This window comes from Leuciscus leuciscus (genome assembly GCF_965113295.1).
Source record: "Leuciscus leuciscus genome assembly, chromosome: 1".
In the NCBI taxonomy this organism is placed as follows: Eukaryota; Metazoa; Chordata; class Actinopteri; order Cypriniformes; family Leuciscidae; genus Leuciscus; species Leuciscus leuciscus.
The window spans coordinates 71,858,903-71,879,124 of NC_138725.1; the positions used below are offsets into that span (position 1 = coordinate 71,858,903).

At 40.1% G+C, this 20,222-nt stretch overlaps 1 protein-coding gene across 1 annotated transcript in view; it reads right to left on the reverse strand.

Annotated features, from left to right (window-relative positions):
* The window catches only part of LOC309476848 (nucleotide-binding oligomerization domain-containing protein 1-like), a gene marked incomplete at its 3' end in the record, with an annotated part of 41,056 nt that overhangs the window by 1,792 nt on the left and 19,042 nt on the right, over positions 1-20,222 (reverse strand). The window contains exons 2-6 of the mRNA XM_082139983.1: positions 11,076-11,427; positions 9,365-10,988; positions 6,559-6,936; positions 3,479-3,925; positions 1,214-1,666 (exon numbers count right to left, since the gene is read on the reverse strand). Coding sequence (XP_081996109.1) covers positions 1,214-1,666; positions 3,479-3,925; positions 6,559-6,936; positions 9,365-10,988; positions 11,076-11,409 — 3,236 coding nt within the window. The 5' untranslated portion in view covers positions 11,410-11,427. The remainder of the gene's footprint in view (positions 1-1,213; positions 1,667-3,478; positions 3,926-6,558; positions 6,937-9,364; positions 10,989-11,075; positions 11,428-20,222) is intronic.

Genomic DNA, 20,222 nt, shown 5'->3' on the forward strand with positions numbered 1-20,222 from the left:
CCATAAGCTTTTATACTGTTGAGTACTTTAGTACTGCTCTTTGCGGATGATGTTGTCGTGTTGGCCCCATCAGACCAGGACCTTCAGAATGCACTGGGACGGTTTGCAGTCGAGTGTGAAGCGGCTGGGATGAGAATCAGCACCTCCAAATCCGAGGCCATGGTTCTCAGTCGGAAAAGGGTGGTTTGCCCACTTCAGGTTGGTGGAGAGTTCCTACCTCAAGTGGAGGAGTTCAAGTATCTTGGGGTCTTGTTCACGAGTGAGGGAAGGATGGAACGGGAGATTGACAGACGGATCGGTGCAGCTTCTGCAGTAATGCGGTCGATGTACCGGTCTGTCGTGGTGAAGAAAGAGTTGAGCCGTAAGGCGAAGCTCTCGATTTACCAGTCAATCTACGTTCCTACTCTCACCTATGGTCATGAGCTGTGGGTTATGACCGAAAGGACAAGATCCCGGATAGAGGCGGCCGAAATGAGCTTTCTCCGCAGGGTGGCAGGGCGATCCCTTAGAGATAGGGTGAGGAGCTCGGTCACTCGGGAGGAGCTCAGAGTAGAGCCGCTGCTCCTCCACATCGAGAGGGGCCAGCTGAGGTGGCTCGGGCATCTTTTCCGGATGCCTCCTGGACGCCTTCCCGGGAAGGTGTTCCGGGCATGTCCCACCGGGAGGAGACCCCGGGGAAGACCTAGGACACGCTGGAGGGACTATGTCTCCCGGCTGGCCTGGGAACGCCTCGGTGTCCCCCCGGAAGAGCTGGAGGAAGTGTCTAGGGAGAGGGAAGTCTGGGCATCCCTGCTTAGACTGCTGCCCCCGCGACCCGGCCCCGGATAAGCGGAAGAAGATGGATGGATGGATGGATGGATGGAGTACTTTAGTTAGTAATCTAATAGAACAGAAAAGTTATTCTTCATGACCAGAAGAATAATCTTTCTTAAGAGTTGATAAGAAGATCGTACTGTTTCCTTTTTGAGCTTATTTGCTACGAATGTTAGTTGAGGTTTCTAGAACCAGTCAGTTTAATTTTCCTGACTATTTTCCAGCTTCTCTGTGACACTTAGAATAACGTTTTTGTTTAGTTTTTTTAATCAATTTTACACATTTCTGCATCTAAAGGTAAATACAAAACAATATTTTTTTTAATGATCCATTTAATACACAAAGACCTACTCCAGCTTTTTTAAACATGTTGAGCAAAAGGCTGTAGAATATCAGGTACCTCAGCTGTGAGATGTAGGGCAGACACTGAAGGAAACTCTTCATTTCACTCTCTTCCTCTGAACATCCACTCAGCTTTACTGGTTTCTTCTCTGTCTGGAGTTTCAGCACTTCCAGGAGGACGGAGGTCTTTCTCTCTGAGAGATCTATGATCCAGACATCAGGTAACTGGAAAACTGACTGTAATGCTGGAAGGAAACTCCTGCCTGTTTGAGTCTCATAGTTCTTCACATGTGAGCAAAGATCCAGCAGGAAATCACACTGAACAACAGGATTATCATCATCATAATAATACCACTCTTCATCAAAAGGGAAGGTTTTGTAACTGCACACAGACGACAGCAGAGTAGAGAATCTTGTTCCTGTAACTTTGACATTTTCAACTGCAGCAACACTGAGATTCAGCAGGAGTTTCACTGCAGACTTCATTTCTTCATCATTATAGCACCTAAACCTGATAAAAATACAGAGAAATAAAAATCTCATTAATTTATGACAACATACAGCATTTATAAATCAACTATATAGTACATAAAAACAAGTATTCTGATAAGAAGAAACATAAAAGCAACATTTATTTAAGAGGACAGAATCTAATGACATTTATTACACTTTTCCCCAAGGTCCATATACAGTATAACGTGTAGCGTCTGGCCTGAATCACGATGACCAATTCAGTTCTAAACTTCAGAAAGCTTTGAACCTTTTTGGACTTCATGTAAATCACAGGCCTAGTGCTGATGAGTCTGGATCAAATTGCCCCCATTGTCACTTTAGTGTCCTGGCAGAGGCTGAACAGAAACACCTTTGTGAGCGTCAAAAAGATCTGAATCAACTCAACTTCCCTCCAACGCCAGGAACTAAAGAACATGTGGCTTCTGGAGAAACGCACCTAATATACAGAGATATTCTTTCCATTTAACCCATAATTAAGTCATCCCAGAATGTATATGATATATTCCTGTGTGTATGAATGTCCCCAGCTTATATTAGCCTAGTTACAACTTTCTAGTTGTGTTAGTTAAACTCTAAGTGCTTATAGTCTAGTGTAAGAATGTTTCTCTGCTTTGATATCTTCCAGCCATTTCTTTCTTGGTATCGAAATATTCTTCTTGTTACGCCTTAATTAACAATGTTTAGTGTGTTACAATAAAATGTATAATACTATTTTTACCATCTTTTAAAGTAAAAATGAGCAATTCTGACATCATCACTAAACATGCAGATTAGGCGTCAGAAGGAGACAAAGAAACTCTCTCCCGCTAAACGTTCCTAACTACTATTGGTAATTTCAGCCAAAATAGGTGTGGACTGATTTATCCTTAAAGGACGATGACAATAGCTCGTTTTCACTCATTCCTTCTTCCCTGTCCGCTCTTTTTCCTGTCCTTCGGATGAGACAACATCTTCTTGATTTCAGCAATTTTGCTTTTGAGTAAACCTCTTAAACTTCCCGTGAACGACGCACCCTCCGGAAGAACCCAAAGAACACTTCAAGCTCACGAACCACGAGGATCTACACACACACACACACACACACACACACACACACACACACACACACACACACACACACACACACACACACACACACACACACACGCTATGCACCAAAGAATAAATGCAAATATTATTTCTATGGATATTTAGATGTGTTTAAGATTGTTTGCCCCTGCCTTAAGGTGATTTGATTCTTTGCTGGCTCTCACAGATTAACTGTTTGTGATATTTGCCATTCTGTGATCTCCTCTCTCTTTCTTTCTTTACTTTTTGTTATTCTGTATATATGTATTCTTTTTTTTACGTGTAGTCGTATGTATTCATAGTTTCATTTATTAAAAACCATTATACGCTTGATTGTCTCTGTTGCTGCTCACAGATCATAATCACTGAAATGTTTGATCTTCAGCCATAAGCTTTTATACTGTTGAGTACTTTAGTTAGTAATCTAATAGAACAGAAAAGTTATTCTTCATGACCAGAAGAATAATCTTTCTCAAGAGTTGATAAGAAGATCGTACTCTTTCCTTTTTGAGCTTATTTGCTATGAATGTTAGTTGAGGTTTCTAGAACCAGTCAGTTTAATTTTCCTGACTATTTTCCAGCTTCTCTGTGACACTTAGAATAACAGTATTTTTCAATCAATTTTACACATTTCTGCATCTAAAGGTACATTTTTTTTTTTTTTTTTATGATTCATAGTACACAAAGACCTACTCCAGCTTTTTTAAACATGTTGAGCAAAAGGCTGTACAATATCAGGTACCTCAGCTGTGAGATGTAGGGCAGACACTGAAGGAAACTCTTCATTTCACTCTCTTCCTCTGAACATCCACTCAGCTCTACTGGTTTCTTCTCTGTCTGGAGTTTCAGCACTTCCAGGAGGACGGAGGTCTTTCTCTGGGAGAGATCTATGATCCAGACATCAGGAGACTGGAAAACTGACTGTAATGCTGGAAGGAAACTCCTGCCTGTTTGAGTCTCATAGTTCTTCACATGTGAGTAAAGATCCAGCAGGAAAACACTCTGTTCATCATCATCATAATCATACCACTCTTCACCAAAAGGGAAGGTTTTGTAACTGCACACAGACGACAGCAGAGTAGAGAATCTTGTTCTTGTAACTGTGACATTTTCAACTGCAGCAACACTGAGATTCAGCAGGAGTTTCACTACAGACTTCCTCATTTCTTCATCATTATAGCACCTAAACCTGATAAAATACAGAGAAATACAAATCTCATTAATTTATGACAACATACAGCATTTATAAATCAACTACAGTATATAGTGCACAAAAACAAGTATAAGGGGAAACATAAAAGCAACATTTATTTAAGAGGACAGAATCTAATGGCATTTATTACACTTTTCCCCAAGGTCCATATACAGTATAACGTGTAGCGTCTGGACTGAATCACGATGACCAATTCAGTTCTAAACTTCAGAAAGCTTTTAATCTTTTTGGACTTCATGTAAATCACAGGCCTAGTGCTGATGAGTCTGGATCAAATTGCCCTCATTGTCACTTTAGTGTCCTGGCAGAGGCTGAACAGAAACACCTTTGTGAGCGTCAAAAAGATCTGAATCAACTCAACTTCCCTCCAACGCCAGGAACTAAAGAACATGTGGCTTCTGGAGAAACGCACCTAATATACAGAGACATTCTTTCCATTTAACCCATAATTAAGTCATCCCAGAATGTATATGATATATTCCTGTGTGTATGAATGTCCCCAGCTTATATTAGCCTAGTTACAACTTTCTAGTTGTGTTAGTTAAACTCTAAGTGCTTATAGTCTAGTGTAAGAATGTTTCTCTGCTTTGATATCTTCCAGCCATTTCTTTCTTGGTATCGAAATATTCCTCTTGTTACGCCTTAATTAACAATGTTTAGTGTGTTACAATAAAATGTATAATACTATTTTTACCATCTTTTGGAGTAAAAATGGGCAATTCTGACATCATCACTAAACATGCAGATTAGGCGTCAGAAGGAGACAAAGAAACTCTCTCCCGCTAAACGTTCCTAACTACTATTGGTCATTTCAGCCAAAATAGGTGTGCACTGATTTATCCTTAAAGGACGATGACAATAGCTCGTTTTCACTCATTCCTTCTTCCCTGTCCGCTCTTTTTCCTGTCCTTCGGATGAGACAACATCTTCTTGATTTCAGCAATTTTGCTTTTGAGTAAACCTTTTAAACTTCCCGTGAACGACTCGCCGTCCGGAAGAACCCAAAGAACACTTCAAGCTCACGAACCACGAGGATCTACACACACACACACACACACACACACACACACACACACACACACACGCTATGCACCAAAGAATAAATGCAAATATTATTTCTATGGATATTTAGATGTGTTTAAGATTGTTTGCCCCTGTCTTAAGGTGATTTGATTCTTTGCTGGCTCTCACAGATTAACTGTTTGTGATATTTGCCATTCTGTGATCTCCTCTCTCTTTCTTTCTTTACTTTTTGTTATTCTGTATATATGTATTCTTTTTTTTACGTGTAGTCGTATGTATTCATAGTTTCATTTATTAAAAACCATTATACGCTTGATTGTCTCTGTTGCTGCTCACAGATCATAGTCACTGAAATGTTTGATCTTCAGCCATAAGCTTTTATACTGTTGAGTACTTTAGTACTGCTCTTTGCGGATGATGTTGTCGTGTTGGCCCCATCAGACCAGGACCTTCAGAATGCACTGGGACGGTTTGCAGTCGAGTGTGAAGCGGCTGGGATGAGAATCAGCACCTCCAAATCCGAGGCCATGGTTCTCAGTCGGAAAAGGGTGGTTTGCCCACTTCAGGTTGGTGGAGAGTTCCTACCTCAAGTGGAGGAGTTCAAGTATCTTGGGGTCTTGTTCACGAGTGAGGGAAGGATGGAACGGGAGATTGACAGACGGATCGGTGCAGCTTCTGCAGTAATGCGGTCGATGTACCGGTCTGTCGTGGTGAAGAAAGAGTTGAGCCGTAAGGCGAAGCTCTCGATTTACCAGTCAATCTACGTTCCTACTCTCACCTATGGTCATGAGCTGTGGGTTATGACCGAAAGGACAAGATCCCGGATAGAGGCGGCCGAAATGAGCTTTCTCCGCAGGGTGGCAGGGCGATCCCTTAGAGATAGGGTGAGGAGCTCGGTCACTCGGGAGGAGCTCAGAGTAGAGCCGCTGCTCCTCCACATCGAGAGGGGCCAGCTGAGGTGGCTCGGGCATCTTTTCCGGATGCCTCCTGGACGCCTTCCCGGGAAGGTGTTCCGGGCATGTCCCACCGGGAGGAGACCCCGGGGAAGACCTAGGACACGCTGGAGGGACTATGTCTCCCGGCTGGCCTGGGAACGCCTCGGTGTCCCCCCGGAAGAGCTGGAGGAAGTGTCTAGGGAGAGGGAAGTCTGGGCATCCCTGCTTAGACTGCTGCCCCCGCGACCCGGCCCCGGATAAGCGGAAGAAGATGGATGGATGGATGGATGGATGGATGGAGTACTTTAGTTAGTAATCTAATAGAACAGAAAAGTTATTCTTCATGACCAGAAGAATAATCTTTCTTAAGAGTTGATAAGAAGATCGTACTGTTTCCTTTTTGAGCTTATTTGCTACGAATGTTAGTTGAGGTTTCTAGAACCAGTCAGTTTAATTTTCCTGACTATTTTCCAGCTTCTCTGTGACACTTAGAATAACGTTTTTGTTTAGTTTTTTTAATCAATTTTACACATTTCTGCATCTAAAGGTAAATACAAAACAATATTTTTTTTTAAGTATCCATTTAATACACAAAGACCTACTCCAGCTTTTTTAAACATGTTGAGCAAAAGGCTGTACAATATCAGGTACCTCAGCTGTGAGATGTAGGGCAGACACTGAAGGAAACTCTTCATTTCACTCTCTTCCTCTGAACATCCACTCAGCTTTACTGGTTTCTTCTCTGTCTGGAGTTTCAGCACTTCCAGGAGGACGGAGGTCTTTCTCTGGGAGAGATCTATGATCCAGACATCAGGTGACTGGAAAACTGACTGTAATGCTGGAAGGAAACTCCTGCCTGTTTGAGTCTCATAGTTCTTCACATGTGAGCAAAGATCCAGCAGGAAATCACACAGTTCTGGGTTGTTATTGCGTTTCATGTCAAAAGAGGAGCAATTGCACTGAGATGCTTTATGGAAGAATTCTCGAAAGAATGCAATTTTCTTCAGTGGTTCTTTCCAAATCTTTAATCTGCAACACAGAAATCATATATCAATAACAACAACACTAATAATAATAATAATAATAATAATAATAATTTTAAATTATAACAATTAAGCAAATTAATAAAGAAATACTTTACTATGCCAATCATTATATTGAACTGTAAAATAAAGGCATTTAATAATAATAATAATAATAATAATAATAATACAATTTAAATGTACAGAACATCAGTAAAATTATAATACTAATATTTATGTCTTAATTTTTTTGCTTTCAAATGTTAAACTTTTATTTTGGTGGAGACCTTAGAGCTTCTCTGTTTAGTTCATAACAAATCTCATTGCAGAAAGTTGAAACATATTGCCTTTTCAAACGCATGTTACAAGCGACCCAAACTTACAGCACTAGCAGAGAAGAGTTAGTGTGAGCCGATTTTTACTGACAATAGACGTGTTAAAAGTCGGCATGAAATGGAAGTTGTGACCGTTTCTTTTCCCCCATATTGTGACATATATCCAAGTGAAACGGGAATTGCTTGTTGGATTGCTGTTTACTTATTGTTACTTATGTCATGCAATAAAATACAAATTCATTATTTAAAAATCATACAATGCGATTTGCTGGATTTTTGTTTTAGATTCCGTCTCTCACAGTTGAAGAGTACCTTTGATAAAAATTACAGACCTCTACATGCCACGTAAGAAGTGCGTAGAGGAGGGGAAGGCATTCTGAATAAAGATTACGAGGGAACATGATTTAAAAAAAGTGATGTGCACAAATAAATATTTCATAATGAACACTGCAATATTCCATTTTGATTTCATGGTGACTTTAACTTTAACTAACTAACCCTGGCTGAGATGCTAAGCGTGTTCTCCACTCAATCGCTGATGGCACCGTCCACTAGCTTGTGCAGTCCTGACGTTTTTCTTGCATTTTGTGCTGTGGGCTGTACCATAGCACATGGGGTGGCCGCAGACTGTTTTACATCATTTATTGTCTCCTGCGTGGACGTCGAAAAGAATATAGTTTTAAAGGCAAACACAGAGGATTACCTTTATTCGCAATTGTTTTTGTGCTAAATTTAAAGTTCTTAAAAATGCAATAGTGTGAATCTTATCTCAGCAAATGACCTCTCGTTGCATCTATCCCCAGCCAGTTGTGGGGTAGATTGTAACTACTGAACTCTTTGTATTTGACATTAACTCACATAATCTGTGATTGTTTTGTATATGTCCAAGTGAGTTATATTTGTAGCAGACAAATGTGGCTGCCATGTATCACATTTTGAGAGATCTAGCACAAACAGCGGCTGAGTTACAGATGCACAAACATAAGGTGTTACTTTATCTCGGTCTCCCCTATACAACATATTCAGGCCTACATAGTAAACTCCCCAGATATAGATATTTTCATTGTTCGTTTCCACGGCAACATTGAACTTCCGTGCTTCTCGTTCCCTTAAATTCAGCACAGTCATTAACTCGGTTCACTACAATAGAAGCTGTTCGCCTGGGATGAGTTGAGGTTTTATCTTTCTGATAGGTTTATTATTAAATGGCGAATTCCAAAATAATTTGGGTGCATCAGGCATGCAACAATATAATAAAGTAATAAAGTAAATAAAGAGAAACGAGCAGGGCAGCAGGCAAAATAAGTTGCCGGGCCAGATCTGCCTAACATTTAGCACAGTTATTAACAATAACAACTATGGCACATCATGTGAAAAAAGGTGTTCATCTGTGTTAGCCTTTTAAACTATATACTTCTCAACGAGCACGCAGTAGACTATAAACCATAACTAATTTAAATGATGTTTGTGCTTTCAGTGTGATGTGTATGTGCTTCAGATGAACAATGCAATCAATCATCACAGTTTTAAACGTGTCAAAATAAATATTCCCAAACGTTAAGAGGTTAGTTAATACAAAAATTTAAATTCTGTCTTAATTTACGCACCCTCATGTCATTCTCACACATCACACACACATACATACATATATTTGAACGTCTGTGTTTACTACAATATGTGTGTTGATCAGTAATTATGTAAGTCATCATATAAAGCGATCATGTCTCTTCTCTTCAGAAGACTAGGATTAAACTGATCGATTGTTTTTTTAGTTTTTTTTTTACAATGTTTTTATGGCCTTGTTGGATCTTTTAAGTTTTAGGGAAATGGACTTTAAATAGAGGGACAGAAATCTCTCAGGTTTCATAAAAAAAATGTGATGAATGAAAATCTTATGGGTTTAAAACGACACGGGGGCGAGTGCATGATGAAAGAATAAATATTTATTCTTAAAGTATTTATAATACCTTTTAAATACAGTAAACTCAGTCTTGGAGTGAAAAAAACATATTGCGAATGATTTTTTTACATCCACGATACGTTGTCACTTTATTTATTTTTTCTATTGCTATTTATCGTTTCACCCCTATTCCCTAGTACCTGATCTTGGGTGAGCAGCTGAGCATCATGTTCATTCCTGCTTCAGTCATATTACAGTAATCCAGATTCAGATAAACCTCTTTATCTCTGGACTGAGTGATCACGTAAGCCAAAGCACAACACTGATGAGGGTCAAGATCCTCTTCAGGCTCAAGCTGATGGTCCATCTTCTCCAGAAACATTAAACACGCTTTAGGAGACTGGAGCTCATACAAGCACTGACACACATAGAGAAGATCAAACTCTTCACTTTCACTCTGAGGTTGGAGGAAAGTTTCCAAAAACTTCTCAACGAACCAGTCAGATGTTTTCTTTATCTGATCCTCAGGGAAGAGACATTTGATGAGTTTAATGTTGTGTTCTCCCAGAAGTCCACATAAGAAAGGAAGAACATGTTTCATGTGTTTATTCTCCTCAGTTTGACAGAGTTGTAGGACTTTCTCAATTTCACCTGGATGTAGAAGAAGCCACAAAGCTGAGAAGAATTCCTGCATTGTGTTGTGGAGAAAAGCACAGTACGTTGTTGCAGATGTTGGCGAGTCTTTTCTTTTGATCATCTTCAGAAACGCACAAGAAATGTCTGTCTCATTACAGCTAGTAAGGTTTAGGGTTTTCTGCATAGTTGCATTGAATGCCTTTTCCATCAAAAAATAAACCTGATCTTTGATGTCTTTCAAGTATTTATCTATTTGATCAATTTGTTTCTTGACAGCAACACGGAAAATGTGGATGTACATTTCTGTGACTGTGTTTGGATGGTTGAAAACGTGGTCGTTTTTAAATTGAATCAAGTCTACAATCATGAATGCATACATTGGCACATGGCTGAGACTGAACAGCTCTTGATTCTTCAAAACAACATCTAGAAGAACAGGATCGTGACCCAACATCTTCTGATAGTAAGCGTTGATAGACACTTCACTGAATCCTTGGACATACACTTTCTGTGTCGGCCAGTCGGAGAAAAGTGGATCATATTCCACCTCTGATCTGCATGTTATTATAATCTTGGCATCAGGCAGGAGCTCGCGGTTCATGATCTTCCATAAGGTGTAATTTTCTTTTAAATCTACTACGCCATCAAATACAATGACAACATTCTCAGAGTTTTCCTCAATATCTTGAAACACGTCCTTTCTGTCTTTTTCCATTGGTTTTAAATATACGTCAAAGAAAAAAGACTCCAAATTGGCAATGCTAGAACTGTGAGCCAAAGCACTTTCATCAATGTAAAACATGTAGTCCAGCTCTCGGTCATCTTTCTCTGCCCACAGACGCAACATTTCCTGGACAACTGTAGTCTTTCCTATTCCAGGTTTGCCTATGAGGAGGATGTTCTTTTCTTGGCATCTCAGCAGATCCACAGGTGAAAGTGCTTGTTGCTCAGTAGGAATGTAAGAGATCAGCTTTTTGCGCCGTAGCTTTTTGCCTTTTTTGTTTTTCCATTTTATTTTGCATTGAGGAGTTTTCTCCACAGAGTCTGTCTCTAAAACAACAGGTATAAAATGGAAATGTATTTGTGCCTTGTCATCCCGATATTTACCGCAACATTCTCTTTGGTCCTTCAGAATCCTTTTTGCTTTCTTCTTGAGTGCTGTTTGGTAGTTTTGACAGGGCTTTGTACCTGAGACAGCAACAAAAACCAAGATTTGTATTGAAATGTGTTAATTTACTGTCTTTTTATTGAAATGTTTTTCATTTATCTACTCACCAAATGAATAGCTGACCTCTGTATCTTCCCATCTGAAGGGAAAACAGCTGATCCAGGAGTGTAAATCAGGATGTAATGTCTTCTTCTTAGTGACATCCAAAATCCTGAGTAATTCATAGCATGCCATTTGCCCTTTCTTAATGACCCAATCCAATATACATCTGGCTTTATCAAACTCTGTCATCTCGGCTTTGAGATTATCGACCTCATGGTCATTGAAAACCCTCTGCTGATAAAGATTCTCAATGATCAGAGGAAGGTTCTTCATATGGGTCACCAGGTTTCTCCTGGCGTTTTTGAGGAACTCAATAGCAGTTTGCCGTGCACACGCCATGCTGCAGGCCTTTCAAACCTGAGGTACAAGACAGAAGTTTAAGCATTTTCATGCAACAGTATTACATGTCTTAATCATATTTATTAGCCGAGAACTGGAGAGATTGGATCCAGCAATTTGAACTGTATCTTATCTAGGGTTGGGTATTGGTTGGGTTTTATCCGATACCAGTACCTACTCGGTATTTTTCAAACGGTTCCGGTGCTTAAACGGTTCTTAAACCGGTACTTAAGAAAACGAAACCGCACACACTTTATCAAAAAAAATAATACCTGTGTGTGTTTTCTGAAAAAGATTTTCTGATTTCTGATAAAATTTTAAATTGTGCTGATGTAGCCGAAAACACTTAAGTTAAGATCAAAATTTTGTCTTCTCATATTATTTATATATATATATATATATATATAATATTATATTAGGGGAGAGTGGGGCACAAAGTAACGCTTTTTGACTTTCTCAGTTTGTGTAAATCTACTTATGGTTCAGAGTATTTATTTTTGCCCACATTAATTTCCCACATGTCTAGTACAATTATGTGTTTTTGTTTTATTAATACAGTATATACTTTTTTCTTGATATACCCCAAAAGAATGGAAGTGAAATGTGACAACATGCCCCATAGGTGGGGTACATTGTAACATGTGTGGGGCACATTGTAACATAACATATGACAGCTTAAAATGTTATCTGATCTCATAAAAAATATACAAAACAAACTAAAATATTTTCTAAATAAAATACAATTAAAAAACGTTTTCATATAAAATAATGGCAATTTTTAATAATTAAATATAAACTCATTTTTGAGTTTTGACTACGAACACATGAAAACACAGCTATACAACATAGTTCAAAAACAAATAAATAATTAGTAATTTCTGAACATTGACTCTCAGTCTTTATTCACCCTTTTCTCACGTTTTCTCAATAAAATTAATAAAAGTATAGAATATAATAGCATATTTCTAATAGGGGCACATTGTAACGCAGTGTTACAACATGTCCCCGCCTGCACAACTGGGATTTAAACCCTGCTAGTGTCTTCTGCTAGTGATGTAGTACTCGAGTCCGGTCTCGAGACCGATTTCTGCTTTCTCGGACTCGACTCGGACTTGTTCCTTCAAAGACTCGGTCTTGACTCGGACTCGGCATAGGCGGTCTCGTCCCCATCACTAGTCCACTAGAATACATACCACTAGAAAATTTTATTTGCTCTGCATGTCCGAACTATGATTAAAAAAGTCAGGGTGGGCTTAACATGTTGATGTCAGAGCAGCACTGTTGAAGCAGTTTAGAAAAATAGGCAGAAGATGATGCATGTGGTAGGGATTTTTTTAATGATAGTAAAAGCATAGTCCATTTTAAGACGTTAAGACTGCTCCTCTAAACAATTCCCAATCTAGCTTAGTCTGTAGGCCTAACTGTTTATTATTAACTGGGGTGATATTAAATCATGAATATGAAAACTGACATGTTTTTATGGTCTTGGTCTCGACTCGGACTTGCTTCCTCAAAGACTCGGTCTTGACTCGGACTCGACTGAATTTGAAAACCAACGGACTCGGTCTCGACTCGGACTCGACCCTTCAAAGACTCGGTCTTGACTCGGACTCGGCATAAGCGGTCTCGTCCCCATCACTATCTTCTGCTAGTTAGCGAAGCATTAAAGAACTATCTCAACTGTTAAATAACATCTTGGAGATTAAAATCATATCAGATTTGTCTTATTTTAAATAAACACAAAAAATAGAGATGAAAAATTAACTTAAGTAAGAAATTTACTTTTGCGATGGTTTAATAAATGTCTATGGATATCTTCCAAAAAAATATATATTTTGGCGGATTGTTTTTTTCTATATAGTGTTGATATGGCAACTAGTAAATACACAAAGTTTCGTCATCCAAGCATGTGCGGAAGTATTTAAAACAAGCGTGTTACAACCAGTGATGTAGTCTAGTTTTTTGTAGTGAGTATACTCTAATACCCCCCCCCCCCCCAGAGCGTCACCCCATAAGCACCACCACACTCACTATGCATACTATGCATCGACATGTAATTGAGAGCATTATGAAATACTAAGTGTTATCAACATGTCAATTTATTATAAACAACACAAGACTTTAACAGCCAATGACATTTACAGCTGGGGAGGCTGGACTGATTTTCTACTGTTTAGTGTTAATCACCATCTAACTCAGTCAGTTAAGAGCTACCTTTAGCCTTAGATGTTATATGAATAATGTTGCATTATTGAATTACCTGAAGCACAGGTTTTATCAGCTGACAATTTTCAAAAAAAAAAAATTAAAAAAAAATATTTTAAACATTATAGGCACAAATACAAATTTACTTTTAGAAATGGTGTTTTTGGGAAAAAAAAGTGTTATTTTAAAATACATTTTACTGTGCAATTTCTTTCTAATTAATTTGAGTTAGACCGAACTTTTATTTTGGTGGGTTGTAGACATTTGAGTTTCTGTGTGTTTTAATAAACTAATATTATTATTATTATTATTATTAGGCCTGAAGTATACTCTACTGTGCAATAGTAATATATTTCTGTTATAATTTCTTCAAGTTATACCGAACTTTTATTTTGACAGGTTGTCGTAAAGACATTATAGTTTCTGTGTGTATATGAAACGAATGAATGATGATAGTTTTATCAAATGAAATTGTGAAATTCTCGTCAAGTGACTCTCATAGCAGCTCTGCGATGAAGTGCACATGTGTAGCTGTAGCCTACATCATTCATGTCTCAATACAGTGAAACGCTGAAAACACCACGAGCGTGAGTCACCCGTGCTTCTGTGTGTGTGTGTGTGTGTGTGTGTGTAGTGGAGCACACATTGAGCGCTCATTCCCAGAGACGCGTAGAACAATTGCAGTCTCTTTTAGCTTTAATATTCATAGACACTAGTCCATATCGAGATTTGATTCATTGTACAGCCCTACTTTTGATTTATTCATTCAAAAATAGCCAAAATCCGTGACGTTCTGCCCTATAGCAAGTTCCATTTGTGACTGGATTCCGCGATTCGATCCGTCGCTTCGCAAACACAGACGGTGTGAATTTATGAATGAAAGTGAAAGTTCTGACACAAAACGAAGTTGTTACGTATCCTCACGCTTTTTTAAGTGGGTATACGCAAATCCTTGGCCTTTTCTAGTGGGTATACGGCGTATACCTGCGTATCACGTAGACTACACCACTACAACTAGCCCCGCGTTAGGTTGTGCCCCGCGCTCCCCTATATTATATATTATAGACTTTTACAAAACAGAAAAATATCTGACACTGAGCAGAAATATTTAACACACATAGTATAGCCTCATATAAATATACTTGATATACTTCATACTTGATATGCAAGATTTGCAGTTGGCATTAAAATACTAGACTTACCCGAAGAGGAACACTGCACTTGAACTTTAGTCACGAGTGTCAGAGGTTTTGGGTTCTAATCCGCATTCGTAGTTTTTTTTTTTTTTTTTTTTAACCGATTATGCTCATCAGTGGTTGTATATCAAGCAGGGACACTTTGTGTGCATTATATGTTGTGATTTCACCAGAACGAATAGATAAGAGGCGCCATCTAGGGCCTAAATCGAACTTTACACCTAAACATGACTTAATGATTTTATCATTTATCATATGATTTTAACAGTCATATAAAGTCTGTAGTTCGCTCATGTTTTTACCATCTTAGGAACATTGCTCAGATTAGATCGGTAGTCTCAAGAAAAGAGATGGAGATGCTTGTTCATGCCTTCATCTCGTCAAGATTGGACTACTGTAATGTTCTGTACACTTGTTTGAATAAGTCTTCTATGCAGCGACTATACAAGTTGTACAAAATGCTGCAGCAAGGCTTTTGACTGGTACCAGTAAGTGGTCTCATATAAGACCTGTTCTCAAGGACCTTCATTGGCTTCCAGTTGAATTCAGAGTGCAGTTTAAAAATTTAGTTATCACTTATAGAGCCCTGCACGGCCAGGCACATCTCTATATTCAAGATCTTTTACACAAACATTCACCGGGTCGGCTCCGGTCTTCTGGTATGGACCTTCTAATTGTCCCTAGAACTCGTCTAAAGACTAAAGGGGACTGTGTCTTTTGTACTGTGGCACCGAGGCTTTGGAACTCACTTCCATTAGCACTGAGAACTAAGGATTCTGTCAGTTCTTTTAAAAAACATCTGAAGACGCATCTTTTTGGGCTTGCTTTTATTTGACAGCATTGGTTACTTGTGTTTTTGTGTTTTGTGTGTTGTTTTGTTAGATCTATTGTTTGCATGTCTGATCTTTTCTTGTAATTAACAGTTTGTAAAGCACTTTGTGACTTTTTGTCTGTGAAAGGTGCTATATAAATACATTTTACTTACTTACTTAAATTTATGTGTACGTGAATGAATCACGTACACATAAAACGCTTGCATACACATATAAGTAGTCACACATACATGTATACTGCTGAATGCTCCAACTATATGAAATGCACAACATCACATCTAAAGTCGCTCGCACACACACACGCAAACTCCACACACGAGACGCGCGGAACTCTCCGCGCACATACTCATCTGAGACGCGAGCACACACACACACACACAAACTCTCCGCGCACATATTCATCTGAGACGCGAGCACACACACACACACACACACACACAAACTCTCCGCGCACATACTCATCTGAGACGCCAGCACAGACACACACACACACACACACACACACACACACACACACACACACACACACACACACACACACACACACACACACACACACACACACACACACACACAAACTCGCGCACATACTCATCTGAGACGCGAGCACGCACACACAAACTCTCCGCGCACATATTCATATAGACGGCGCCTCATAAATAGATCGATCTCTGCAACGTATTGAAGCGCGCGTCCGAGTGAAGAAAGTGCGATGTGCGCGAGCCACAAGAGAAAACACTGTATCCGCGCCACTGATCGCAGCGCCAACGAGCACTTTGATCACTTGATTTAAAGGGCACCTATTATGCAAAATTCACTTTTACATGGTGTTTGAACATAAATGTGTGTTGGCAGTGTGTGAGCAAAACCACCCTAGAATGATAAAAATCCACCCAGTAGTTTTTTTACTATCTCAATAAATCACAAGCACTGTCTCAGAACGCCCTGTTCTAGATTTCCCTCACTGTGACGTAGAAATGCGCTAAGCCCCACCGACGCGGTTTGATTGACAGTCTGGTTTTGGCATAGACCCCGCCCTCGGTGATCTGCATCCTCCATTGTTTCAACGACAGCCGGTGTGTAATGTCTCATAAGAAGTGTAACTTAGGTGTTCTGTTGTGGAATTTAAGAATGGACATAGTAGTCTTCACTGACATCAGAGCCACTGAAAATGCAGCTGATGGATTTTATTTATGAAGAAACGGCGCCACTTAAACTTCCTTCATTTTCTGACTGACTGTTTAGTGAACGAGGGTCAAAGTTAATCAAGTGTGGATCATTGCCTACAGTTCGCGATTCAACGTCACCTCCAGAAGTAAGTGTATTTTATGATTTTTGAGCAAATAGTCATTTCAATCGATGTCAGCCAGTTCAACAACAAATGCGTCTAAAGCTATTTATTGTCGTCGTCATAGATGTCTCAGCAAACAACGTCAGGCAGTTTTATGTCACGTAGGCTATCATTTTTGCAGCAATTACAAATGTAAATAAATTAAGGTCTGCTCTATCTCCATAGACAGTATATAAACGTCTATCTCCCTCCCCTTAAGAAAAAATAAAATAAATCGTTTGTACTTAGCAAACGTTATCACAGTATTTGTGTGTGTGTGTGTGTGTGTGTGTGTGTGTTGCACATCCATAATTGCAAAGGGGACGTGATTAAAACTTTGTAAGTACATAAATGTATCAAATAACCATTCCGAGACGTTTAGTCCATTCTCATTCGTGTCTCTTCATCATCTGGGTCCAGCAGCAGGGCGGGGATATGCAGCTCATTAACATTTAAGGTGGTACACTCCAAAACAGCTCTTTTTAAAACAGGCCCCAAAAATGACATTTTCAAATGGTTATAATAAATTAACTGTGGGGTATTTTGTGCTGAAACTTCACAAATGCATTCTGGGGACACCCAATACCAATATTACATCTTGTAAAAAGGGGCATAATAGGTGCCCTTTAAAAAAACACAGTTCAGCGCTAGATCGTCTCTTATTTAACAAACAAACTAAATGAATGCTCTGCTGCTGGATATGTTTTGTTATTGGATCATTCGTGCCGCGAGATGTTTTATAGGGGGCGGTGAAAAAAGTCAGGCACCGAAATCAGGCACCGAAAGTTGCGTTCTTATTCGGTCTCGATACTACCGTTTATGTCAGAACCGGTTCCCTATTGGAACCGGGTTTCGGTACACAACCCTAATCTTATCACAAGCGCAATCTTGTGAAAAAAGAAGTTGGAAAAAATGAAGTTTGACACTTTTCTGCACGTTGCTGTCAGGGTTTGGGTAGATGAAAGTAGCAAGGACTCAAGTGCAGGACAATGGGTATTATTAATTAGGTAAAAAATTTAAACAAACAAACAAACAAACAAACACTACCCCGTGGGGGAAAACTAGACAGGTGGTAAGCCTTCAACTAGACTCGAAACATGGACAGGAAACACAAGGAGAATAAATAAAGGAGAGCAAACAAAGCAGGTAACAAGGGAGGACAGATGGGGCAAATCAATAATCAGATAACAAGATGGGAGGGACTAGACCATCGACAGGAGAGCACATGGCACAAGGAAACATACTGTACATGACAAGCCATGTTCTCACACTAAACATGACAAAAACACGCACATAGCCAGTAAAACAAATCACAAGCCATGTGCTAACACAAAACGAGACATGAACACGCAGCCAATGAGAACACTCATAAGCCACGTGTTCACACAAAACATGACAACATGAAAGCACACAGCTAGTGTAAAATACAACCTGTATGCTGCACAGTACAAGACAAAACATGACATGAAAGCCCGTGGACAAAAGAGCGTACGGTTCAAGCGAACTCGAAACCGCACACTCACACAACAACACAGAGCACACGAGAACGAGCGAAAGCTCATCCTGTGCGCTCATAACAGAACACAAACATGCGGAGCATGAATGTCTGAATCCCGACACAGAACCGAAACCAAACTAGCCCCATGTGCCGGGATCCAAACACCACGCCCCGCACATGAAATAAGGCACACAGTCAAGACAAAACAGGAGTTTCAGGGCTCTGTCACAAAACCAAGAAATAGACTAGACAGAAGTGACAGAACCCTGACACTACCCCTCCTCTAAAGGGACGCCACCTGGCGCCACCAAAAAACAAGACAGAAACATGACAACACACCAACAGACAACACAAGACGGGCAGATCAAAAAACAGGGAGGGAGGGAGGGGAGTCAGGTCAGGGCTATCATGACAGTCCAGGAAGTCTTTAGCAGAGACCAGGGAGGGCCGGGAGGGTTGAGCCAGGGAGGCTCAGGCAGGGCTAGAGTCCTGACAGAAGGCCAGGGAAACCTGGAAACCTGTCAGAGGACCAGGGCGGTGCCAGAGGGACAGACCAGGCAGGTTCCGACGGGTCTGGAGCCCTGGCTGAGGGCCAGGGTGGTGCAGGGAGTTTAGGTGAAGCAGGCAGGGCAAGACACTCGGGCGGCTCTGGGGTGGCATCCTTGGCCATTTCTGTGAGAGCGGGTGGCTCAGGGACGACAGCGGGCTGCTCAGGAACAGCCTCCAGGAGCTTGAGCGGAACAGATATGACTCGCATGATGGACGGAGCCGGCAGAGCAAGGAGCTTGGGCGGCGCCGGCAGGGCAAGGAGTTTGGGAACGGCCTCTGGGCCGACAGCAGGCTTCAGGCCTTGTGGGACGCTCATAAGTTCACACAAAACATGACAACATGAAAGCACACAGCCAGTGTAAAACACAACCTGTGTGTTACACAATACAAGACAAAACATGACATTAAAGCATGCGGCCGATGTAAACACGAGCTGCATGCTATGAACAAGTGAAAGCTCATCCTGTGCGCTCATAACAGAATACAAACACGCGGAGCATGAATGTCGGAATCCCGACACAAAACAGGAGAGTCAGGGCTCTGTCACAAAACCAAGAAATAGACTAGACAGAAGTGACAGAAACCCTGACAGTTGCAGGAGACGATGCAATCAAGGTATTCAACACGTTTACGTTTGATGATGTTGACAACTTCAAGACGTTAAAAGAGCTGTTTGCCAAATACTGCGAACCATGGAAAAACCTGACACACCCAAGATATTTGTTCTTTATTAGAGCACAAGGCCAAACAGAGTCGATTAATGCTTACGTGACGGAAGTAGAAATACCCTGTACCTTGTGTCAAAATGATTTATGGCCCCCTTGATTTATTGTTTTATGACATGTGTTTATGACCGGATGTGTGTACATATTGGGGGTTTTATGACGATTCCGGAATTTTTATGGTTGTGTGTTTTATGATTGTAATCTGGTTGGTGTGAGAGGAAACGTTTTTGTTGGAGGGGTGTTTTTATTATGGATAATATTCACAGAAGTCTGAAATTATGAATATGAGAGATCTGTCATGGATTTGTTTTTCAGAGGTGTTTTGACTGCAAACTGCTTGGTGTGACAAGGAAGTGAATAAATATATATATATATTTTTTTTTGCAGGGATGTTTTTATTATTGGTGACGGATAATTTCCACAGATTGGTGAAATGGAAGTGAATGTTTTTTTGCAGGGATGTTTTTATTATTGGTG